The sequence below is a fragment of the Ahaetulla prasina genome, chromosome 3 (genome assembly GCF_028640845.1).
Source record: "Ahaetulla prasina isolate Xishuangbanna chromosome 3, ASM2864084v1, whole genome shotgun sequence".
NCBI classification, from domain to species: Eukaryota; Metazoa; Chordata; class Lepidosauria; order Squamata; family Colubridae; genus Ahaetulla; species Ahaetulla prasina.
Window position 1 is genome coordinate 227,071,017 of NC_080541.1, and position 24,603 is coordinate 227,095,619.

Here is a 24,603-nt window from a genome sequence, read left to right on the forward strand (position 1 = left end):
GTCAAATGATCTTCAAAGGACAACCGACCATCCAGGAGCACGCCCAAGTTGCGTACCTTAATAGGATACCATAATAGGATTAACCCGCCACCATTGGAATAGCAAAAGACACAAGGCTCACTCCATTACACAATCCCCTGGAGCATCTCAATCACCAAACCCCCCACAACCCTATAAAAATCCATCCACGCACTCAGCCAGAAACATGCTGCTGTCACTGGAGTTTCTGGAAAACCAAATAGAGACCTCCTTTCCTTGCAGCCAGCCTCCATTTTATTTCTGGCATTGCCCCATTTTACAACCTTTCTTGCCACAGTTGTTAAGTGAATCACTGCAGTTGATACCGCGTTTCCCCGAAAATAGGACCCGGTCGTATTTTCCTTGGGGCTTGAAAATAAGCACTTGGGCTTATTTTGGGGGGAGGTCTTATTTTTTTTTAACTGCAGGAGGTGGCGAGTATGGATGGGAGTGAGAACACAGCTACCGCCAGCCCTGCCCACTCCGTCCCACTGTCTGTTTGCCCACGGCCGCAACGGGCCAACCTCTTGGCATGCCTCAGTCTCCTTGGCGCAGTGTAAATACCGTTAATTCCAAGCATGACTCAGTTCCCCAGACACGACAAACCCTCTGTAGTGGAAGCAATTCCTTTATTATTCCTTTATTAGGAGCACCAGCAGCCCCAGCAAAAAGTTTCTCTCTCGATGCAGGCTAACAAGTCCGTCTGGCCGGAAGATGAATAGTTGTCTGCCACACCTATTCATCTCTGCCCCCTTTCTTTTATCCCCAGAGCTAGGGTGGGGCTTCGCTAGAAGCAGTGGCTCTTCCGTCCCAAGGACCGTCTTATAGATTTCCACTGCTCTCCTCTCCTCTACCTTCTGTTCATCTGCATGTCAGGCACTGGACCCAGCTGTTCCTCTTCCTCCTCATCAGCCACCTCCAGACCTGGGAGCTGTTGACTCTCCATCTGAGGGCTGACGGACGGCCCAGGCTCCATCTTTGTCTCTCTCTCTCTCTCTCTGCCAGCTCCACTCCCTCTTCCCCCTCAGAGCTCCCAGGTTGTCTTGATGCTTACCCTGACCTCCTCCTCTGGTTCGGCTACTGGAGGGGCCAGGGGCCGACAGGCCACAACGCATGGAGGCAGAGCCCAGAGGTGAGGGAGGTGCCTGTCTCAGTCTCATGCTCAGCAGCTGCCTGTCTCAGAGGAGGCTCACAGGAGGCTTGAACAGGAGCACTGGCAGCAGGCGGAGGCAGAGGGATGGGGGAGGGAGGTGATCTCGATGCCCTTTGTGGGTAGTAGTTAGATGGTGGGACGGAGTGGGTGGTGCATTGGGGTTGCCTCTGCCTCCGCCTGGCTCTGCTGCCTGCTTTTTGCCCAGAGGGAGACAAAGCTTCATGTGCTTCCAAAGGGGACCCCAATTGCTCCATTTCAAAGCATCCCCTTTGCAAGCACACGAAACCTCCATCATTTCTCCGAAAGTGTTGGGTCACCTATTGGGTGCTTGGAAACAGAGTGATTTGCTGAGGAGGAGGTGATTCGGACATGCTCAGCAGCTGCCTGTCTCAGAGGCTCGCAGGAGGCTTGAACAAGGGCACTGGCAGCAGGCGGAGGCAGAGGGATGGGGGAGGGAGGTGATCTCGATGCCCTTTCTGGGTAGTAGTTCAATGGTGGGATGGAGTGGGTGGTGCATTGGGGTTGCCTCTGCCTCCGCCTAGCTCTGCTGCCTGCTCTTTGCCCAGAGGGAGACAAAGCTTCATGTGCTTCCAAAGGAGACCCCAATCGCTCCATTTCAAAGCATCCCCTTTGCAAGCACACGAAACCTCCATCATTTCTCCGCCCGGATGAAAGTGTTGGGTCACCTATTGGGTGCTTGGAAACAGAGTGATTTGCTGAGGAGGGGGAGGAGGGGGAGGAGGAGGAGGGAAAAGGAGAAGGAGAGGGAGAGGGAGAAGGAGAAGGGAAAAGGAGAAGGGAAAAGGAGAAGGGAGGAGGAGGAGGAGGAGGAGGAGGAGGAAGGAGAAGGGAAAAGGAGAAGGAGAAGGAGAAGGGAAAAGGAGAAGGAGGAGGAAGGAGAAGGAGGAAGGAAGGAGAAGGAGAAGGAGAAGGAGAAGGAAGGAGGAGAAGGAGAAGGAAGGAGAAGGAGGAGAGAAGGAGAAGGGAAGGGAAGGAGAAGGAGAAGGAGAAGGGAAGGAAGGAGAAGGAGAAGGAGAAGGAGAAGGAAGGAGAAGGAAGGAAGGGAAGGAGAAGGAGAAGGAGGGGAAAAGGAGAAGGAGGAGGAAGGAGAAGGGGAAGGAGAAGGGGAAGGAGAAGGGGAAGGAGAAGGAGAAGTTTCAATGACCAAACTAGGTAATATCATCGGAGGGGAAAGGGATTTGTGGGGGGAGGAGGAGGAGAAGGAGGAGGAGGAGGAGAATTGTAGGTCCTTCGGGAACTCTTTGAGCTTGGTGGTTTTCTTGCAGACGTTTCATGGCCCAACTAGGTGAAACAAAACAGAAATCGCTGCTAAGGTCTCCATCTTGGTTTAATTCCATGGTATAATCGTCCTGCCAATTATAAATTTAGAATTCCGGAACCTCTCCTTAGTCACCCTCTTACAGAGCAACCATCCCAAATGTGGCAATTGGTTCAAATTTAGCAGCAGGAAACGCAAGTTCCCCTTTTGTTCCATTTCGAAAAGAAAAATGTTTTGGGAGGATCAAGCGATGGAGTAGCTCCAGATGTTTCTCCTGCTGTTACTGGCATGGCTTCCTTGAGGTCCTCCTTGACCATCCTGGGTCCATTGCAGCTCTCATTCCTCCTACTTATCCAAGACCTGAGGATGTGTTCATTTCAGAAAATAGGTGAGTGTGGTTGCTCAGATTTCCAGCTGAAAGACAGGAAGATTGGTAGATTGTTGTTTAAAGGTTCTTCAGATGTTGTTTAAAGCAAGGGTCTCCAACCTTGGCAACTTGAAGACCTGTGGACTTCAACTCCCAGAATTCCTCATGATGACTATGATCCTGATTTATCACTTCTATGTACGCTGAAAGCTTACACGCCGAAGACAAATTCCTTGTGTGTCCAAACACACTTGGCCGATAAAGAATTCTATTCTATTCTAAATTTTATGCCACGTTTTCTGCTAGCTCGGGAGTGGGAAGCACTTTAAGCGAATTGTGGGTTAGAGCTGATTTCCTCAAAGTTAGAGGAATTGCTTTCTTCTGATGGACAAGCCACCTTTGTTGCAATATGTGGGCAGGGAGTGGTTAGCTCTGTTGCTTCGCATCAATCAGTTCTTTGAAGTCAGCTAGATTGGGGAACTCACGACACCAAAACACTGAAACTCAACTTTGCTGCCCTAGGTCCTAATAACAGAACCATGAAAGCATTCTCCCAATTTCTTCTTCTTATATCTGTTGTGGTCCGCCAGCAGCCTGTGGAGCTGGCAAGGGAGTCAGACAGCAATGAGGTTGAGGAAGAACAGGGGCCAGTCCTGGAGGCTGGGGAAGGCCCGGATGAGGGCTCTGCGTCAGAGGCAGAGGTGGGACCAGGGCCATCGGGGAGTAATCTGCAGACTCCGGAGCCTCCAGAGGCTGACAGTAGTGAGGCAGAGGAACAAGAGGAGCCTGCTCCTAATGCATGCATGAGAAGAGCTGCCAGAAGGCAAGAGCAGCTAAAGCAAAGAAGACCATTCGGGAATAGGGCCAAGAGATGATTGGCCCCTCCCATAAGGCTTAAAAGACCAGCAACGGCGTTTGGGCTCTTTGCTGGAAAACAACATTGATAGCTTTGTCTTGTTGCATTTGTTTCGTATTGGTGTCTTCTGAACTTTTGCCAAGAAAGGCCTTTGGCAGTTTGCCTAATTAGACCAAGGTTGGTGATAGGACTGAGGAATGGTGTTGGGAGGAATTTGCTTTAATTTACTTTGGACTACTCTGAGAATGAGTTAATTCTCAGTTTGTTCGTTTTTAAACTGACTGAGTTTCCTACTACCTACTTGGGCCTGGGTCACAACAATACCAAAGAGAATCAAAGGAGAGGATCTTGAGGTTTTTTCTCACCTGTTGTGTTTTCCAGGGCGGACTTCACATTTATCCAAAGGTGGGCTTCACATAATTTAATAACCGGTTCGCCCATGCGCACTGCGTCAAAAACTGCTCGGGGCCCGCAGACACAACACTGTGATTGTACAGGACGGGATACGATGAGATAGCTTTGCTTACGCACATACCATCCGTGCATGCGTGTGGTGTCAAAAAACAAAGCGATATAGGACGGGATTGTACCCGAGCAGGCAGATTGCAACTACTGGTTCATCTGAACCGGCTGAATCCCACCCCTGCATTTAGCTATTGGTCTGTATAGGTCAGGGGTCTGCAAACTTGACTCTTTTAACACTTGTGGACTTCAACTCCCAGAGTTCCTCAGCCAGCAAAGCTGGAAACTTGGGGTACCCTACTACTTACTTCCCTCCGTGTAGACGTAGACCCTTTAAGGACTATTCATTGAGTATAGTTTGTCAGCCAATCACGAATCCATCTGGAGGTGAAGCTATCTATCCCACTTGATCTTGACTGAATCTGTCGTGTCCCACTCCTCCTCTAACGGTCGGGTCTGGAAAGTCTGTCACAAACGTGGCCACGAAGCCTCTGCAGCTTTGCCAAAGTCCTGTCAGAGTTCTCAGGGCAGGCAGGAATCCAAGGTGTGACTTCAGCAACCAGATTAGACTTTGCCTGACTCAAGGAATGCCAGAAAGCAGATCCTTTATATAGGCCATGGAGTGTAGCTCCATGACTCAGCACTTATCCAGGCCTGCCCCTCCCTTCCTTTTGCTGACGTTGCCTCTCCATTCTCTGGAAGCGTGGATCTGTCCACCCTCCAGCTGCTGGCAATTCTAGCTCGTGACTGGCTTCATGCTCCTCATGCTCACACGCCGTGGGGGGGGGGTGTTATTTGCTCAGTCTGTCTGGGCATGGTGCCAGGACTGGGGCTGGAGGCATGCCTGGCCATTCGTCTTGCTCAGTCTGTCTGGGCATGGTGCCAGGACTGGGGGCTGGAGGTATGCCAGGCCATTCGTCTGCACTATCAGTCTCTGGCTGAGATAACAGGAGATGAGAGGGGCCCGGCTGCAGAGAGGGGGCGGGCGAGGCACAACAGAATCGCTCTGTTAGTTGTGCTGAGTGTGCAGAAAAGAAAGTCTAGTGTTAAAGTTAGATGGAAGCAGGCCCAGAAGTGGGGTTCAAATAATCCCGCCACGCATTGCCTCACTCAAATTATGGCTATTTTGGACCTCCAGATTAAACAGAAGCTATTTTCCATTTCAGTGGTTGGTGATTCCGACCTAAATATCGAACCTCAGAAACCCGAGTCCACCTTCGTGCAGGTCACAGGAGGCAAGACCCTCACTCTCAACTGTACCCTGACTCCGATGGATCTGCCAACCAGTGCAAGATGGTACAAAGAATTGAGCAATAACGGCCGGAAGTTGATTTACAAGGAGAGTGACCCAAATTCTCGCGGGGTGAGGCTCGTTCCAGGATCGAGAACCGACTTCAGCATCAGCCTCAGCAACATGGGCCCTGAGGATAATGGGACCTACCGCTGCCAAATGATCGATAAAGTTCTCCAAATGGGAGAATCTAGTATAAAGAAACAGGTTGCGGTCTATGTGACAGGTAGGTGCCATTCAGAGAGGGAGGGAGCTCTGTTGTGACCAAGGCCCAAGTAGTGATTACTAAACATAATTCAATCCTCAACAATTTATTTTATTAAAACAGCTGAGAATTAATTCATTCTCAGCTTAGTACAAAACAAATTCTTAATAACCGGTCCGTTGGCCTTATCACCAACCTTTGTTGTCTTTGGCAACCTGCCAAAGGCTTTTCTTGGCAAAAACCCCACAAAGTTCAAGAGACACTGACAAGAAGCAATGGAATCAACGTTGCTTTTCTACAAAGAACCCAATGGCTCGTTGCTGCTCTTTTAAGCCTTATGGGAATGGCCATCTTCTGGCCTTACTCCTGAGTTGTCCTTTTTTCTTCAGCTGCTCTTGCCTTCTGGCAGCTCTTCGCATGTGTGCACTAGGAATAGGCTTTTCCTGTTCCTCTGCCTCTCTGCTGTCTGCCTCTGGAGACTCCGGAGTCCATGCATCGCTCCCACATGGCCCTGGCCCCATCTCTGCCTCCGATGCAGAGTCCTTGTCCCAGCTTTCCCGACTCCAGGACTGGCCCACTGTCCTCCCCAGCCTCCTCACTGTCTGACTCCATTGCCAGGTCCACGGGCTGCTGGCAGACCACAAGAAGATCTGCACTCAGCAACTGAGACATTGTGGAGTGAATCTGTTAGGAAACTGCCAGGATGGAAGGAGGGGTTGAGCAGGGAACTAGCTTGGCATCCTTACACAGTTGCAAGCAGCATAAGTTGACTTACACCCAGGATCCATGAAGCTTTATCTCAGGGGTGTCAAACTTGATTTCACTGAGGGCCGCATCAGGTTTGTGTTTGACCTCAGGGAGCCTGGGTGGGTGTGGCCAGAGTGGGCATGGCCAGCTCGACATCACTTGTGTCAGGGGAACCTGTGGTGGCCCAAATGCTCTGCCAGTGAAAACGAACTCCGTTTTCAGCTGCGACGGCCTCCTGCAACCCTCTGCCAGTGAAAACGGAGCTCAGCAGGGCACCGCGGCCCGATTCTTCACTGTTTCCAGGGTAGCCCCGGGGGCCGGATCTAAGCACCCCGTGGGCTGGATCCGGTCCTCGGGCCTTGAGTTTGACACCCCGGCTTTATCTGAGAGGGAGCTTGGGCCATCCATCAGCCCTCAGATGGAGAGTCAACAGCCCCCAGGTCTGGAGGTGGCTGATGAGGAAGAGGAATAGCTGGGTCCAGTTCCTGATGTGTGGATGTGTAGAAGGCAGAGGAGAGGAGAGGAGAGCAGTGGAAATCTATGGGCTGGTCCTGGGGATGGAAGAGCCACCGCTGCTAGTGAAGCCCCACCCTAGCTCTGGGGATAAAAGGCAGGGGGCAAAGATGAATAGGTGTGGCAGACAACTATTCATCTCCCTGCCGGCTGGACTTGTTAGCCTGTGGTGAGAGAGAAACTTTTCGCCGGGGCTGCCGGCGCTCCTAATAAAGGAATCTTTGAGTTCACTTCAAAGGGTTTGTCGTGTTTGGGGAGCTGGGTCAGGGCAGGTTCCTCATTTCTTTCTTTCTTTGTGGTATTAAGTTTTGATAGAATAGAATAGAATTTTATTGGCCAAGTGTGATTGGACACACAAGGATTTGTCTTGGTGCACAGGCTCTCAGTGTACATAAAAGAAAAAAATACATTCATCAAGGTACAACACTTACAACACTTAATGATAGTCATAGGGTACAAATAAGCAGTCAGGAAACAATATCAGTATAAATCGTAAGGATTCAAGCAAGAACCCAATAATAACTCTTAAATAGATTCTCTACTATTGAATAGAATAGAATAGAATTTATTGGCCAAGTGTGATTGGACACACAAGGAATTTGTCTTGGTGCATAGGCTCTCAGTGTACATAAAAGAAAATATATCTTCATTAAGGTACAACACTTACAACACTTAAGGATAGTCTATAAATAAGGATAGGCTATAAATAAGCAATCAGGAAACAATATCAGTATAAATCGTAAGGATACAAGCAAAAAACTTACAGCCATAAGTGGGAGGAGACGGGTGATGGGAAATATGAGAAGATTAATAATAGTGCAGATTTAGTAAATAGTTTGACAGTGTTGAGGGAATTATTTGTTTAGCAGAGTGATGGCGTCCTTGTGTCTAGTTGTTCTGGTGTGCAGTGCTCTATAGCGTCGTTTTGAGGGTAGGAGTTGAAACAGTTTATGTCCAGGATGTGAGGGATCTGTAAATATTTTCACGGCCCTCTTTTTGATTCGTGCAGTATACAGGTCCTCAATGGAAGGCAGGTTGGTAGCAATTATTTTTTCTGCAGTTCTAATTATCCTCTGAAGTCTGTGTCTTTCTTGTTGGGTTGCAGAACCGAACCAGACATTTCTAGAGGTGCAGATTAGAAACTCAATCATTCGTCTGTAGAACTGGATCAGCAGCTCCTTGGGCTTCCTGCAAACCAGGTTCTGGATTTTTCATGCGAGGGTTGTTCCCCACCCCCCCAAATCACAATCAGAGATCAAACCCAGTTAGTCTTCCAGCCGCATCTGTGTGCAGGAACCATGAATCCCAACCTCTTGACCAAACTCTTTGGCTTTCTTTGCTCAGTTCCTCCCCTGGTGCGTCTTGAGACCATCCCGCCTTCTCCCGTCCAGCTGAACGCCTCGGTGATGGTCACTTGCAAAGCAGAATATTTTTATCCAAACGTGGCCAAAGTGGACTTGTTTTGCAAGAATCCCAGCGGTAAAGGAAAGCCTGGCGTGGCAACTTTTAATTCAAACAGGACGTACTCCCGCCAGAGTTCCCTGAAGATCACGGCCACCCAAAATTGGAACTTCTCGCTCTTCACTTGTCTGGTTAAACATAATTCGACGGTATTTAAGGCTACAGCAAGACTGGTTATTACGACAGAAGTGGGAGAAGGTAAGTGTGTTTGTGTTGGGGGAATTTCTTGAGTTTTTCTTCCATTTTCTCCTTCCTCGTCTCAGTCCAGGCTGAGTCTAAATTGTGGCCTGTCGGCCGCTAGAACCCTCCAGCAGATCTTTATTTTACCGACCTCGGAAGGATGGAAGGCTGATTCAACCTTGAGTCTGGTGAGATTTGAACTGCCAAAGTTGTCATGTCCCACTCCTCCTCTGACGGCCGGGTCTGGGAAGTCTGTATCCAGCGTGGCCACGAAGCCTCTGCAGCTTTGCCAAATTCCTGTCAGAGTCCTCAGGGCAGGCAGGAATCCAAGGTGTGACTTCAGCAACCCAGATGAGACTTTGCCTGACTCAAGGAATGCCAGAAAGCAGATCCTTTATATAGGCCGTGGGGTGTGGCTCCATGACTCAGCACTTATCCAGGCCTACCCCTCCCTTCCTTTTGCTGACGTCGCCTCTCCATTCTCCGGAAGCGGGGATCTGTCCACTGTGTCTTTTCGTCCTCCTGATCTGCTGCCGGCAATTCTAGCTCGTGGCTGGCTTCGTGCTCACACGCTGTAGGGAGGTTTGTTTGCTCATTCTGTCCGGGCATGGTGCCAGGGCTGGGGGCTGGAGGCATGCCAGGCCATTCTTCTTCACTATCAGTCTCTGGCTCAGATAGCAGATGGGAGGGGCCCGGCTGAGGAGAGGAGGGCAGGCGAGGCACAACAAAAGTGCAGGCAGCCGGCAGTCAGAGAAGTAGCCTACAGTACTGTAATCTAACCACTGCTCCATCGTGGCTCTTATGGATGATGACGACAACAACTTTGGGATCCTTGTTTTCCTGAAGATGTTTCATCACTCAACTAGGGAGTGAGATTTGTAGGAAGTGGAACTAGGGAGGAGGAGGAGGTGAAAGGGAGGGCTGTGGCCGGTTGGCCACCGGCCCCTCCAGCAGCTGAATCAGAGGAGGCGGAGCCTGGGCCGTCCGTCAGCCCTCAGGTAGAGAGTCAACAGCCCCCAGGTGTGGAGGGGGCTGATGAGAAACAGGAAGAACAGCTGGGTACAGTGCCCGATACACAGAAGAGAGGAGAGGAGAGCAGTGGAAATCTATGGGCCGGTCCTTGGGAAGGAAGAGCCACCGCTGCTAGCGAAGTCCCTTACTAACTCTGGGTATCAAAGGCAGGGGGCAGAGATGAATAGGTGTGGCAGACAACTATTCATCTTGCGGCCAGCCGGACGTTAGCCTGCGGTGAGAAACCAGGGCTGCCGGCAGTCCTAAGTAAAGGAATCTTTTTGAGTTCGCTTCAGAGGGTTTGTCGTGTTTGGGGAGCTGGGTCAGAACACTGTGGCTGACTTGTGCGCAGAACTAATGCAGGAAGTCCTCGACTTACGGCAGTTCATTTAGTGACCGTTCAAAGTTACAACGGCAAAAAAGTGACGTGGAATGATTTTTCAGAGTTACGAACTTTGCAGCATCCCCCATAATCGTGTGATCAAAATTCAGATGCTTGGCAACTCATGTGATCATCTTTTGTGACCTTATGACGAGTAAAGTCAATGGAGAATACGGAATAACAAGAGTTGGAAGGGTCCTTGGAGGTCATTTAGTCCACCCCACAACCCCCATGCAGGAGACCCTACAACAATTGAGAAGATTCCCTTAACAACCAGGTTACTAACTTATCTGCTGCGGCGATTCATTTAACAAGAAAAGGCGTAAAATGGGGCAAAACTCACCTAACAACTGAAATGTTGGGCTCCCTTGTGGTCGCAAGTTGAGGACTACCTGTAGAATTGAGGCCAAAATTTCAGTTGCTAAATGAAGTCAGTTGTTCAGTTCATTTTTCCCTATTTTACGACCTTTCTTTCCACCATCGTTAAGTGAGTAACCCGGTTAAGTGAATATGGCTTCCCCATTGACTTTGCTCGTCGGGTCAACAAGAGGATGACATGATCTTTGGGCCAATCATCAGAAGGCTGTGAGTTCTAGTCCCGCCTTAGGCATGGAAGTCAGTTGCGTGACTGAGCCAATCACCAGGAGGCTGAGAGTTCTAGTCCTACTTTAAGCATGAAAACTGCCTGGGTGACTTTGGGCCAATCACCAGGGGACAGTGAGTTCTAGTCCCGCCTTAGGCATGAAAGTCAGTTGGGTGATTGAGCCAATCACCAGGAGGCTGTGAGTTCTAGTCCCACCTTAAGCATGAAAGCTGGGTGACTTTGGGTTAGCAATTGTCCAGACTTTGAATCACTAGATGCTGAATTGTAGTCCATTTTAGGCATGAAAGGTGGGCTGGGTGACTTTGGGCTAGTTATTGTCTCAGTCCAGCCCACCTCACAGGGTTGTTGTTATGGGGAAAACAGGAGGAAGGAAGGAGTATTAGGTATGTTCACCGCCGTCAGTTGCTTATAAAGTAATACAGGCGGGATAACAATCTAGTAAATAAATAACATTGGATACTATTTGGAAGAATTCTGACCAACAAGCTGTGAGTGGTAACATTTATTATAGAAATGCAGAACTGGTGGGCAAAAGGTGTGGAAACCACATTTTTGCCACGGATGTGTGCAAACGATTGTGTGTCGTTTTCCCATTACTCCGACTTGAAGCCAGTATTAAGATAACCTTGTATAATGAAACGAAGAGTGTGGATCTGTTAATTCATCTAAGATCCAGGTACTGGGGAACAACAGGGGAAAAAAGAAGTGAAATATTGCAAGCTGTACGGGAATGGTGAAAAACCAGAGTGAGGAAATGTGTTTCAAAATACAATATATATATATATATATTTTCAATCAGGAAAGGAAGCTGTTCAGAGAGAGTCCTTCCAGCTTTATTACAAATAAATCAAAATGATCCACTGTCTTTTCTCCGACAGGCTCACTGCCACAATCCACGATGGGTCTCTGTTTAGGCCTTTTCCTGAACAAAATAGGTCTGGTTTTTTTCTTCGTGGGTCTTTTCAAAATAAGGCTACGTGGATGTTGCGTTGCGAGAGCCAAGGCTGAAATTCCGATTTAACAACTTATTCCCGACGACATTCTGGATGGGAGAAGATCTGCCGGGAAATCAATAAGAATGCTTTTGTAAATCTACAATGTTTCTTTCTGTAACCATCCGTATCGTTTACAAATGAATAAAATGAATAAAACAGAGAGAGAGAGAGAGAGAGAAAAAAAATCAACTTCCCATTCTTTTGTCACAGCTGGGATTCCAAAATTAAATGAACCCATCTTAAAATATTTACAGTAAATACTTAAAAAAACCATGTTGAATTACAGGTAGTCCTCGGCTTACGATAGCTCATTTAGTGACCGTTCAAAGTTACAACATCACTGAAAAAAAGTGACTTATGACTGTTGCAGCAATCCCCATGGTCATGTCACCGAAGTCCAGATACTTGGCAATTGACTCGTGTTTATGACGCTTGCCGGAATCCTGGGACCACGTGGCCCCCTTCTGCGACCTTCAGAGAAGCAAAGTCAACGGGGAATCCAGATTCACTGAACGACCGTGTGACTAACTTAACAACTGCAGTGATTCGCTTAATGACTGTGGCAAAGAAAGGTCTTAAAATGGGGCAAAACTCACTTAACAAATGTCTCGCTTAGCAACGTAATTTTTGGGCTCAGTTGTGGTCGTTAAAAGTCGAGGACTACCTGTACTATTAATCTCGGGCTCGTAGTTTAACGCAGAATTTTGTTTTTAAAAACGATGGAAGTTACAGAAACTATCAAGAGGGTTTCTAGCTCTTGTGAGTTTTTCTAACATGGTATCCTTCTGGACTGGCTTTGGGAGTGGGAGGCAGATTAACCGAATAACAAGAGTTGGAAGGTACCTTGAAGGTCTTCTAGTCCAACCCCCTGCTCAAGCAGGAAATCCTACACTAGCCCATCCTATACCTATACCCTGCCAACCGTGTGTTGTGTCTCGTCCGATCTCACCACAGCCGGGGCCTTCTTATCTGCTTCCGAACACGGAGGAATGTCCTAGTATGCCTCCCGGCCCCAGCCCTGGCTCCATGCCCAGACAGGCTGAAGAAGAAGAAATACCTCCAGCCCCCAGCTCTGGCTCCATGCCCAGGCAAACGGAGCAACTAGACCCCTCCCCCTCCTCCACAGCATGTGAGCCTGAGGGAGGTCAATTGCCAACAGCTGCAGACTGGAGTGACCCTCGCGTCAGAAGACTTGATAGGCGGAGGCAACAGAAGGAAGGGAGGGGCAGGCCTGGATAAGTGCTGAGTCATGGAGCCACACCCCATGGCCTATATAAAGGATCTGCTTTCTGGCATTCTCTGAGTCAGGCAAAGTCTAAACATATCTTGCTGAAGTCACTTTCTGGTCTCCTGCCTGCCCTGAGGACTTTGCTTGGACTTTGGCAGAGCTGCAGAGGCACGCCTGATTCGGATTTCCCTGACCCGGACATCAGTGGAGGAATGGGACACGACACCGTACCGGTCCAGACCAGTGGTGGGATTCAAATTTTCTTTACGATTGGTTCTGTGTGCGTGGCAGAGAAGGATACTGCAAAATCCCCATTCCCACCCCACCCCACTAACCTGCTCTGGGAAGGAATCAAACTCCTCCCTCTTCATTTCCCCAAATAAAATATTACCCGTAAGAAAAGGCTCCCAGAAAAGCAAGGAAAAATCAAGCTGCTAACCAAGGAACCTGCCTTTGGCTCGTTCCACATTCCTGCCAGCTGCATAAAGGAAATTTTGTAAGAAGAAAACAGCTACCGGTGCTTAAGAGATAATAGAAAGTGGAAGCCGGAAGTTCGGCTCCATTTATAAGCAGGCAGAAAACTCATTCAAGACAGGATCAATGGTGGGTTTCAAAAAATTTTATACTACCGGTTCTGTGGGTGTGGCTTGGTGGGCGTGGCAGGGGAAGGATACTGTAAGATCTCCATTCCCACCCCACTCCAGGGGAAGGATACTGTAAATCCCCATTCCCTCCCCACTCCAGGGGAAGGATACTGCAAAATCCCCATTCCCAACCCACTCCAGGGGAAGGATACTGCAAAATCCCCATTCCCACCCCACTCCAGGGGAAGGAACTGTAAAATCCCCATTCCCTCCCCACTCCAGGGGAAGATTACTGCAAAATCCCCATTTCCTCCCAATCAGGTGGGATTCGGGAGGCAGAGAACAGGTGGGGGCGGGGCTAATCAGAATTTTTACTACCGGTTCTCCATCACTTAGCAAACCGTTGTAAGTCTTTTTGTGTGGGTTGGAGCCAGTGGTGGGTTTCAAATTTTTTTACTACTGGTTCTGTGGGTGTGGCTTGATGGGCGTGGCAGGGGAAGGATACTGTAAAATCTCCATTCCCTCCCCAATCCAGGAAAAGGTTAGAAATCCCCATTTCCTCCCAATCAGCTGGGACTTGGGAGGCAGAGAATAGATGAGGGCGGGACCAGTCAGCATTTTTACTACCGGTTCTCCAGAACTGGTCAGAACCTGCTGAAACCCACCTCTGGTCCAGACCCTATACATGTCTGTAGCATATTTTTTTATCCCCGGGTCCAACGACGTGAACCAGGGGCCCATGAACTACAGCGCTGATGTGGCAACCGCAGGGCCGGTTCCCGCCACCGAGCAGGCAGGGATCGAATTTGACATGGCTGCACTTGGGAGGCCCCGATTCAAAGAGAAAAGGAAGCAGTTCCTGTGACAATTTTAACCTAGAAGTTGGAGCTTCAGAGAGTAGAACCCATATTCTGAAATACATCGTCAACTGACTCATTATAATATTTATGCATGCAGATACGCAGACCTCGACTTACAACTGTTAGCTCGAAGTTACAACGGCACAGAAAAAAACTTACTTATGACCGCTTTTCACTTATGACCGCTGCAGCATCGTGTGAAAAAAATCCAGACGTTGCCAACTGACTCGTATTTATGACGGTGGCAGCATCCCGAGATCACGTGACCCCTCCCTTTGCCACCTTCCGACAAGCAAAGTTAATGGGAAAACCAGATTCGCTTAACAACCGTGTGACTAATTTGACACCTGCGGCGATTCACTTAACAAGCGTGTCAAGGAAAGTCGTAAAATGGGGTGCAGCTCAATGAATTTCTCGGCGAAGGACAGAACTTTTGCGACCGCAATCGTGGCCGTCATAAATACGAGTCGGTTGGCAAGCGTCCGAATTTTATTCACGTGAGCAGGGAGGGGATGCCGCAACGGTTGTGTTGTGACCCAGGTTCCTGGACCCGGACTCCTGGACTCGGATGATTCAGAAAGTGAGGGAGAAGACCTGGCCAGCCCTGCTTCTCTTGAGCCCTTTCCCTCCCTGGCACCCACTCAAAGGGAGGAGGAGGGGCCGGCAAAGCCTGATTCCCTGGAGCCTCCTTCTGATTTGGCAACGCCCCAAGAACAGTTTTGGAGTGATGCAAGATTACGCAGGCGTGACCGGCATGCGCAGCAGCGGAAGAGTTGGGACAAAGCCAAGTCATAATTGTCATGCAGTGACATCTGCAGAGACTATAAATAGGAGGCGGGACTTCCTGGTTTTTTTGTCTTGGACAAAGCAATGAATTGGCGCGAGCTAACTGTCTCAATGGAGGGAAGAATATATTCGTGAGTAATTCTGGCCTTATCTATAATTTCCTCGTCATCTCCAGAAACTTGGCAGGCCCGTGGGTAGACGTGGCCAGGACATGTATCTATGTAAATAAAAGGAGAAAAGGAGGCCTCTGACTGACTCTTTGCTGGGAGTATTAGGGGGAGGGAAACAGAACAGGTTGTTAAGCGTGGAAAGCGGTTGTAAGTCACTTTTTTCAGAGCCGTCGTAATTTCCAACGGTCACTAAACAAACCACTGTTAAGTCGAGGACCATCTGTAATCATGCAGGAGATTGTTGCAACGCAAAGCTTTCCTTGCTACTCACCGCTGCCAAGATTAAAGGGGACCCATCCAGCCACCCATACGCCATCTTAATCGGAAACCTTCTACAGAAGAGGGAAATTCATCCCCCTTTAGAGTAGGGGTCTTCAACCTTGACAACTTTAAGCCTGGCGGACTTCAACTCCCAGAATCCCCCAGCCAGCAAATTGAAGACCCCTGCTTTAGAGGGAAAAGACGGTGGGAAAAGGGAAGGAAGCATTCTTTCCTTAATTGAGGCTCACCCCTTCTTTTGTCAGTTCAGTTCCGTAAGCCAGGATTATCAATGAAACTCCGTCGCGACTGCGCGGTTGACAGCATCTGCTTACCGTATTTTTCGGACTACAAGACGCACCTAAATTTAGAAGAGCAGATGGATAAATTCGTAGATGGTACGAATGGTTAGAAAGTAGGAAAGGTAAGAAAGCTGAACAATAGGGTAGAATGTAGATGAAATAAAAGAAGATAGATCATAAAAGTAAAATAAGATAGGATTAAAATATGTATATATAGTAAGAAAGGACACCTCTGAACTCTTGATTAGTTTCCACCCATTGCTTCTTGTTCTACCCTCAGGTGCTTTGGAGAACAGCCTGACTCCCTCTTCTTTGTGGCAACCTCTGAGATATTGGAACACTGCTATCATGTCTCCCCTAGTCCTTCTTTTCATTAAACTAGACATACCCAGTTCCTGCAACTGTTCTTCATATGTTTTAGCCTCCAGTCACCTAAACATCTTTGTTGCTCTTCTCTGCACTCTTTCTAGAGCAGCGGTTCTCAACCTGTGGGTCGGGACCCCATTGGGGATCGAATGACGATTTGCCAGGGGTCGCCTAAGACCATCGGAAATATGGGAAGTATACTTGCGAGTCGAAGAATCGCGCTCCAATGGTTGACTCCACAAGCCAGCTGCAGGCTCTTCAAATCACTAGCCGAATTCGGCTTCAGGCGCGATGAATTAAAAAAGAGAGGAATCTTTGCTCTGATGTCTCCCTCTCAAGCCAGCTGCAATCACTCCCAATCGCTAGCCTAATCTGGCTTCAGGCGCCATAAACTTAATAGGGGAGGAGTCTCCGCTTTAATGCCTCCGTCCTCAAGGCAATCACAAGCAGTTCAGATCGCTAGCCAAGACGGCTTCAGGCGCGATAAATTCAAAACAAAAATAATTTTACGGTTGGGGGCGCCACATGGTGGGGAATTGTATTAAAGGGGTCACAGCACTATAAAGGTTGAGAACTACTGTTTTAATGTGTATAAATTAAAAAAAAAATCTAAAAAAAAAATTAGAAGCCTGTTTTTGCCTGTTTTCTAGAGGTTTTTTTGGCCCATTTTTAAGGTTTTTTGGGCCTGTTTTCGAGGCTTTTTCTGGCCGTTTTTGAAGCTTTTTTCAGCCTGTTTTTGAGGCTTTTTCCAGCCCATTTTTGAGGGGTGCTTTTTTGGCCCATTTTTGAGGCTTTTTAAAGGCCATTTTTTCAAAAAAAAAAATTGGCCAAAAAGCAACAAGCCAGGTGGACTTATTCTGTTTAAGACAGAATCCTGCTGGAAACTTTTCTCCCTGAGGGGTCCTTGGTGCTCTCTGAGTTTGGCTGTTTTCATGCAGATACCTATGGAGATTCTCAACGACAGAACAGCACAGAGCTGGACGGGACCTTGGAGGTCTTCTAGTCCAGCCCCTTACTCAAGCAGGAGACCCTAGGCCATCTCAGACAAGTGACTTGTCCAGTCTCTTCTTAAAACCCTCCAGCGATGGAGCGCCCACGATTTCTGAAGGGAAGCTGTCCCACCAATTAACAGTTGTTAATTCTCCTCGCTGTTAGGAAGTTTTGTCATTTGATCCAGGTAGTGGTTGTCCCCAAGACGATTTTCAAAAGGGAAGTGTATTTTTTTGGTGTGGTTTTTTCCCCACCCTTTTGAAAACATTTCACTTCTCATCCAAGAAGCTCCTTCGGTTCTGACTGAATGGTGGGGAACAGAAAGATTGATATAGCCTTTGCAGTCATCTGGTCATTAGATTCATTGAGGCCATTGGGAATTTATCTGTACCCTCAGGGTTACCCGAACCAGAATGCAAACAGGGGTGTGTTTTGGGATTCCTGAAAGAAAAAAGCAGGGAAGAACCAAGGTATTTTTCGGAGTATAAGACCTTAGTTTTTGGGGAGGAAAATAAGGCAGGTGGATCGGCCTCCCGGAATACCCCCAATCAGCTGTTCCCAGAGGTGAATTTTAGCAAAAGGTTCCTTGGTTGTGAGCTCTGTGCCTTGGTTTTTTTTCTGCCTCTGAAACTTCTGAAACTCCATTTGAGAAAAAAAACTTTTTTCTGCATCTGAAAGCCTCTGAAACAGAACTTCAGAAAAAAAGCCTCTGAAGTGCTGGGGCTTTTTTTCTAAGCTCCGTTTCTGATGCTTTTTTCAGCCTCTGAAACCTCCGTTTGAGAAGCTGGGCGGGGCTACATTCAGAGTATAAGACGCACCCAGATTTTCACCCTCTTTTGGGGGGAGGGAAGGTGCGTCTTATACTCCGAAAAATATGGTAAGTCCAGTTGCCTTTTGAAAAAAACATTTTGGGATGATTTTCATGCAGATATTTCATTACCCAACTAGGTATTATCATCAGTGCGAGAAGGAAGTGGGGTTTGAACTGATGAGGTTACCCAATTGGGTTAAGAAACATCGGCAAGAAAACCACCAAGCTCAAAGAGCATCCAGGACTCCTCATTTCAACCCCGAGCTACAAATATTATCGATGCTTCCTCCTTGTTTGCATAATGCCATGCACACAGGTACAGGTGTCTGCAGAAAAACTATCCCCAGAACCCACAAAGAATTCCGAGGCCCATGAACTACAGGTATTACTTTGGCAGCTGTTTGGACCAATGCCCACCACGAAAAGGTGGGCAATGAATTTGACACAACTGCAGAAACTTTCCCCGGACAAAGGAGCAGACGTAGCTGAGGGAGCAGCGAGAAAACAGGACAGGCTGGAAGAGAATTCGGATGCAAGAAAAACCCCTTGTTACAATTGGCCTTACCTCTCCTGCCTTGGCTTGTACTGTGGCGTTCTCCTCATCTTCAGTCTCTACGCCCCAAGTAGGTCTGGAAGACAAGCGAATGTTTAAGAACTTGCTCTGGCCAGTCACATTAAAATGCTAGAAGATAAGCATTTAAAAATTATGAGCCAGCCGTGTGGTGCAGCTGCCAAAAAAGCCAACATAGGCTGCATTAATGGAGGGATAGAATCAGTGGTGAAATATAAAATATAAAATTTGTTACTACCAGTTCTGTGGTCATGGCTTAGTGGGGGAGGGGGCAATGTGACTGGGTGGGTGTGGCCATCTTTTTTTTTAACTTTTAAAAGCATTTTTTCTACAACCTCTTCGGCGGTTTTAAAAGGCTCTGATAATTCCAGCTGAGCCGCACGATCATCAGAGGCTTTTCTGATGGGAAAGCATTTTTTGCTTTTAAAAGTAAAAAAACACACCACTGAGCAGGGCAGGGGGGTGGGGATTTTTGCTGCCGGGAGCATTTCATCCCTGGATAGAGCCAAGATCACGTGACCTTCCGCCGCGAGCTTAAAACACATTTATTCGTTTGCGCAGGACTGGACTAGGTTTTTTAAATGTAGATTTTAAATGGGTTTTATTATATATACTGTTTTTAATTATCGGGCTATATTTAATTAGTTTTTAATGGTTATTTTATTTTGTATTTTGTATTTATATGTATTTTATTTGCCTGTGAACCGCCCTGAGTCCCTAGGGAGATAGGGCGGTATACAAATTTGAATAAATAAATAAATAAATAAGTGTTAATAGCAATAGCAATAGACTTCTATACCGCTTCACAGTTCTTTGCAGCCCTCTAAGCGGCTTATAGAATCAGCATATTTGCCCCCCAACAATCTGGGTCCTCATTTTACCCACCTCGGAAGGATGGAAGGCTGAGTCAACACTGAGCCTAGTGAGATTTGAACTGCCAAATTGCAGGCAGCCGGCAGTCAGCAGAAGTAGCCTGCAGTACTGGACTCTAACCACTGCACCACCGTGGCTCATAATGAGAACATTATAAAACTACTTTATAATGCCCTGGTAAGGCCACACTTGGAATAATGGATCCAGTTTTGGTTGCCAGGATGTGGAAAAAAAAAAGATGTTGAGACTCTAGAAAGAGTGCAGAGAAGAGCAACAAAGGGGATTAAGGAACTGGAGGCTAAAACATATGAGGAACGGTTGCTGGAATTGGGCATGTCTAGTTTAATGGAAGACTGTGTCATGGCCCCATTGGAACCTGAGCCCGAGGATGAAACGGAGCTAGGGCCAATGGAAGAACGACCAGAAGAGCAGGACAAGGCAGTCCCTGGTCCCTCAGGCCTGGGAAGGATGGCCAGCGAAGGAGGCAGGGCGTAGAAAGACCAGGCAAGGGGGGAGGACAGAACAGGGCAGGCAGCCCAGCAGAAGAGCAATTACCTCCCCCACCCCCACCCCCCACTCCCAAAGCACAGAGAATGGAGAGGAGGCATGATCAGCGCAGGGCAACCTGACAACTCGGGAGGAGGGCGCCCCGCCCCTCTTCATAAGGCTCACCTGGGGAATAAGATTTAAAGAGATGCTGTTGGGAGGGGTGTTTGTTGGGAAGAAGAGTTGCTTTTCGCAGCCTCACATGCTGTTACCGACATCTGGATACTTTGCTGGCATTGTCTTCTTTGCCTTGTTTGCCATGCTGGCGTGGCTACATGTGAGGTCGCAGTGACACAGTTATACTCTGGGTGGTGGTGCAGTACCAGTGAATTCTTTCTGTGACACCTTAGAAACAACTTCCTTGAACTATGGCCGCTCTCAGAACAGAGCTGCTCCTCTGGATTAATAGCAGCCAGGAACTATTGGAGGTGCATGTTCAGAGCTTCGCTCCTGGATTTGCAGTGAACGGTGAGACATTCGGAGGAAAGTTGGACCAATAAAGGGGAGTTAAGCCTTGGTTCTGGCTGTGTTGTTTCCGTGCCCAGTTCCGGGTCATCACAGATTTGGGTGACATGAGAGCAGTCTTCTGATAGCTCAGGGGCTGCGCCGAAGAAGAGGGAGTCAAGCTATTCTTCAAGGCACCTGAGGGTAGAACAAGAAGCAATGGGTGGAAACTAATCAAGGAGAGAAGCAACTTAGAACTAAAGAGAAATTTCCTGACAGTGAGAACAATTAATCAATGGAACAACTTGCCTCCAGAAGTTGTGAATGTTCAACACTGGAGGTTTTTAAGAATAGATTGGACAACCATTTGTCTAAGATGGTATAGGGTGGGGGTTGGACTAGAAGACCTCTAAGGTCCCTTCCAACTCTGTTTTTTCTATTCTATTCAATATCCCGTGTGTGTGGGGGGGAGGGATAATACCATTCCACAATTCTTGACAGAAAAGTTGTGGGTAATATTAGTCTTATCTTAGATCTATGTATAATAAATATACATAGATAAAATAGATTACGTCTTTATGTCTCTGTCTGCCTGCCTGTCTGCCTATCTATCACATTTTGCACGTCATCTGTCAAGCCTCTCTGTTTAAATGGAGCAGACTATCCTCCCTTGGGTGTGACCATGGCGGTCCACATCAGACACTGATGTAGTGAACAGCTGCCATTTGAGAGCTTACACAGGAAGAAAAGCAGGTTTTCCCCAACTAACAAATGCCACGGTTAATTGAATAAATGGCCCAGATATTAATAAATAGAACACTTATTCGATTCTCATTAAACAACGTATTACTAAATGTAACACCACCACTAGTACTTAGACATATATAGTGTCCCATTGCCCTTTATAGTACACTCTGGACAGTTCACAGAGTCAGCCCATGGCCCCCAACAACCTGGGTCCTCATTTTACCTATCTGGGAAGTTGAGTCAACCTTGCACTGGTCAGAAATGAACTGCTGGCAGTGAGCAGAGTAAGTCTGCAATACTGTATTCAGGTAGGTAGATAGATAGATAGATAGATAGATGATAGAGACAGATAAATGGATGGATAGATGGATAGGATGTAGGACAGAATAGTTTATAGGAAGATAGGATACAGAATACAGGCTTAGGATAGGATAGATGATAGATAAATGGAGGGATAAATGGATAGATAAGATAGATAAGGTTGATTAGATAGACAGACAGATAAATGGATGGATGGATGATAGATACATGGACAGATAAAATAGATTAGGTAGATATAGATAAATAAGAGATAGATAAATAGATAAGATAGATATAAGGAGATGGATGATAGAGATAGACAAATGGATGGATAAATGGATAGATAAGATAGATTAGATAAATAAGAAATATAGATAGCTAGATAAGAGATAGATAGCTATAGATATATATATATATATATAGAGATATCTAGATAGATAGATGGCTAGATAGAGATAGCTAGCTAGCTAAATATAGGTAGAGAGATAGCTAGATAGCTATATAGATAGATATCTAGCGAGATATCAAGAGAGAGAGAAAGAGAGAGAGAAAGGGAGATCTAGATATCTAGATAGTTATAGATAGCGAGAGATAGATATAGCAAGAGAGAGAGAGAGCGCTAGATAGCTATATAGATAGATATCTACAGAGAGAGAGAGTAGATTATTATTTATTATTATTATTATTTATTGGATTTATAAACCGCCCTTCTCCCGAAGGACTCAGGGCGGTGTACAGCCAGGATAAAAAAAGAACAATATACAGTTAAAATACAATTAAAAAACTTATTATACAGTATGGCCGAAATAATTAAGAATTATGAATCTAAAAACCCCAATTAAAACCAGAGAGAAAATTTAAAATTTAAAATTAAACAATTTAAGAAAGCCCTTGAACAAACAAATATGTTTTCAGTTGAAAAGTCGAAGGTCAGAAATTTGACGTAAACCAGGGGAGTTCGTTCCAAGAGTAGGCCCCACAGAAGGATCTTCCTCTGGGGGCCGCCAGCCGACATTGCTTGGCGGACGGCACCCTGAGAAGTCCCTCTCTGTGGGAGCGTACGGGTCGGTGGGAGGCATGAGGTAACAGAAGGCGGTCCCGTAAGTACCCAGGTCCCAAGCTAGCCATATCCATAGATATGGATGGATATATAGAGATATAGATAGACGAACTAGATATAGATGATAGATAGAAGGATGATATCGAGAGAGAGAGAGAGGATGGATGGATGGATGGATGGATAGGAGACGTGGAGAGGCAGACGGAAACAGTGAGAGACTGACATAGACAGGAGACATACATGGACAATAATAATAATAATATAATAATAATAATATTTTAATTTGTATACGGCCCTTCTCCCGAAGGACTCAGGGCGGTGCACAGCCAGAATAAAAATACAAAGAAAAACAATACATATAATATTAAGAACACCCCTTAAAAAACTTATTCAATTGGCCGAACATTTAAAATATAGTAACACCTTATAAAAAATTTACAAAAATTTAAAACCCATAAAAACAAACTAAAAATTTTAAAATCAAGCCAGATTTTGGAGAGACAGACAGACGTAAAGAGACAGTGAGAGAGAAGACATAGATAGGCAGCAACAGCACTTAAAAGGCTTCTGTAGCGCTTCCCAGCCCCCCCCAGCCCCCCCCCTTGAACTGTGGGGAGAGTCCGCCTCTTTCTTTCTCCACAACCCTCTGAGGCCTCATTTGACCCACCTCAGGAGGAGGGAAGGCCGAGTCCACCTCGAGCCGGTCAGGAACTTCTGAGGGATGAAGTCCGTCCCGGCGCGAAGGACCTACAGACGCTGCCTCGTGGGCGGCCCCGACCCAGCCGGCGGCCTGCCCCGTCCCCGCTGCTCGTCTCCCTCGGCCGCCATGCTGCTCCTCCGGCCACGCGCTCTCCACGCTAGGAACCGGAAACCGGCGTGGACGTCATTTCCTCTTCCTCCTCTAAGGGAAGTTCGCTTCTGTTTCTCCCACGGCTGATAAAAACGGAAGCGGGCGGAAATGCCTCCGGCGCCATCTTTGTTGAAGGGCACGAGGGAACCGGAAATGCTTCCAACGAAGGGCTGGTTTGCCCAAGGGGGGGGAAAAGGGAAAAAAAAAAAGTCACGAACGGAACTCGCCTCTCCTCTCCTTGTCCTTTTTACCTGAAAGTGGCTCTGCTCTGTTCTTTGTTCCATCAAAGAATATGGAGGGGCTCGTTAGCCTCCATATTCGCCAAGATTCAAATGAGAGATACCCGCCGCTCTTCCCTTTTCGTATCTCTATGGTCTTTTCCATAGAAAAAGGGACTCTTGTTGGAACTAATTTGAATTTCCAACAATGAAAAGTTTTCACGGCCAAAACGTGAAATATTTGGGTGCCTTTTCTTGGCTCTGAAGGAATTCCAGAAAAGGGCATTTTTAAAATTGCCATGAAGGGAGAGGTAGTCCTCGACTTAGGACCACAACGGAGCCCAAAACTCCTGTTGTTAAATGAGACATCGCTTAAGCGACTTCTGTTCCATTTTACGACCTGGCTTGCCACCGTCGTTCAGCGAATCCCTGCAGGTTGATGAATTAGTAGCGCAGCTTCATGGTTGACTTTGCTTTGTTAGAAAGTTGCAAAAGAGGAGTCACGTAACCCCAGGACACTGTGACCGTCATAAGTAGGAGTCAAGCTGCCAAGCAGCTGCATTTTGATCACGTGATCATGGGGGATGGCTGCAAAGGTCGTAACTGAAAAACGGCCATAGGTCATTTTTTTCCCCCAGTGCTGTAACTTCCGACGGTCACTAACCAATACTGTTAAGTCAAGGACTTTAATCAGGGGTCTCCAACCTTGGTCCCTTTAAGACTTGCGGACTACCCGAACTTTTTTTATTGGGGATCTTTAAAAAAAAAATACGTGAAGAGTATACAATATTTAATACTACATATATTAACTGCTGCTAGGATGGCCTTCGCCCAATGTTGGAAACAGCCATGTGTGCCCACAGAGAGACTTATTGTACAAAAGATTATGAATTGCGCAGAAATGGACAAACTAACTTTGAGTCTGAAGGATAAGGAGACATCAGTATTTTATGGTATATGGGAACGGTGGTATGGATGGATGGAAAGGAGATAGGAATATTTAGTTACTAAACATAATCCATAGATAAAATAAGAACACAAATATGTATAATTTAATGTTTGTCATTATTGCATGGATTATTATTAGATGAAAAACACCACAAATAAACTGTTAA

At 47.0% G+C, this 24,603-nt stretch overlaps 1 protein-coding gene, 1 long non-coding RNA gene and 2 other non-coding genes across 4 annotated transcripts; 1 reads left to right on the forward strand and 3 right to left on the reverse strand.

Annotated features, from left to right (window-relative positions):
• The first annotated feature begins 2,387 nt into the window (after positions 1-2,387).
• Positions 2,388-11,620, forward strand: SIRPB1 (signal regulatory protein beta 1). The gene is made up of 4 exons (XM_058177210.1): positions 2,388-2,838; positions 5,302-5,652; positions 8,236-8,550; positions 11,408-11,620. The coding sequence occupies exons 1-4, from the start codon at positions 2,739-2,741 to the stop codon at positions 11,548-11,550; spliced, it is 909 nt and encodes a 302-aa protein (XP_058033193.1). The 5' UTR covers positions 2,388-2,738; the 3' UTR covers positions 11,551-11,620.
• Positions 11,017-23,295, reverse strand: LOC131195372 (uncharacterized). Its single transcript, XR_009154425.1, has 5 exons — positions 23,088-23,295; positions 19,996-20,511; positions 18,445-18,508; positions 15,662-15,771; positions 11,017-11,587 (listed from the first exon to the last, which is right to left on the reverse strand). It is a non-coding gene; the product is annotated as an uncharacterized LOC131195372 (long non-coding RNA).
• Positions 14,020-14,156, reverse strand: LOC131196475 (small nucleolar RNA SNORA5). Its single transcript, XR_009154754.1, has one exon. It is a non-coding gene; the product is annotated as a small nucleolar RNA SNORA5 (small nucleolar RNA).
• On the reverse strand, positions 18,200-18,332 carry LOC131196473 (small nucleolar RNA SNORA5). Its single transcript, XR_009154753.1, has one exon. It is a non-coding gene; the product is annotated as a small nucleolar RNA SNORA5 (small nucleolar RNA).
• Positions 23,296-24,603: the final 1,308 nt, after the last annotated feature.

Coding starts and splice junctions, on each gene's coding strand:
- SIRPB1 (XM_058177210.1), top strand. CDS start 2,739: ATGGCTTCCTTGAGGTCCTCCTTGACCATCCTGGGTCCATTGCAGCTC. Junction 2,839..5,301: donor GTGTTCATTTCAGAAAATAG/GTGAGTGTGGTT, acceptor TTTCCATTTCAG/TGGTTGGTGATTCCGACCTA. Junction 8,551..11,407: donor TACGACAGAAGTGGGAGAAG/GTAAGTGTGTTT, acceptor TTTCTCCGACAG/GCTCACTGCCACAATCCACG.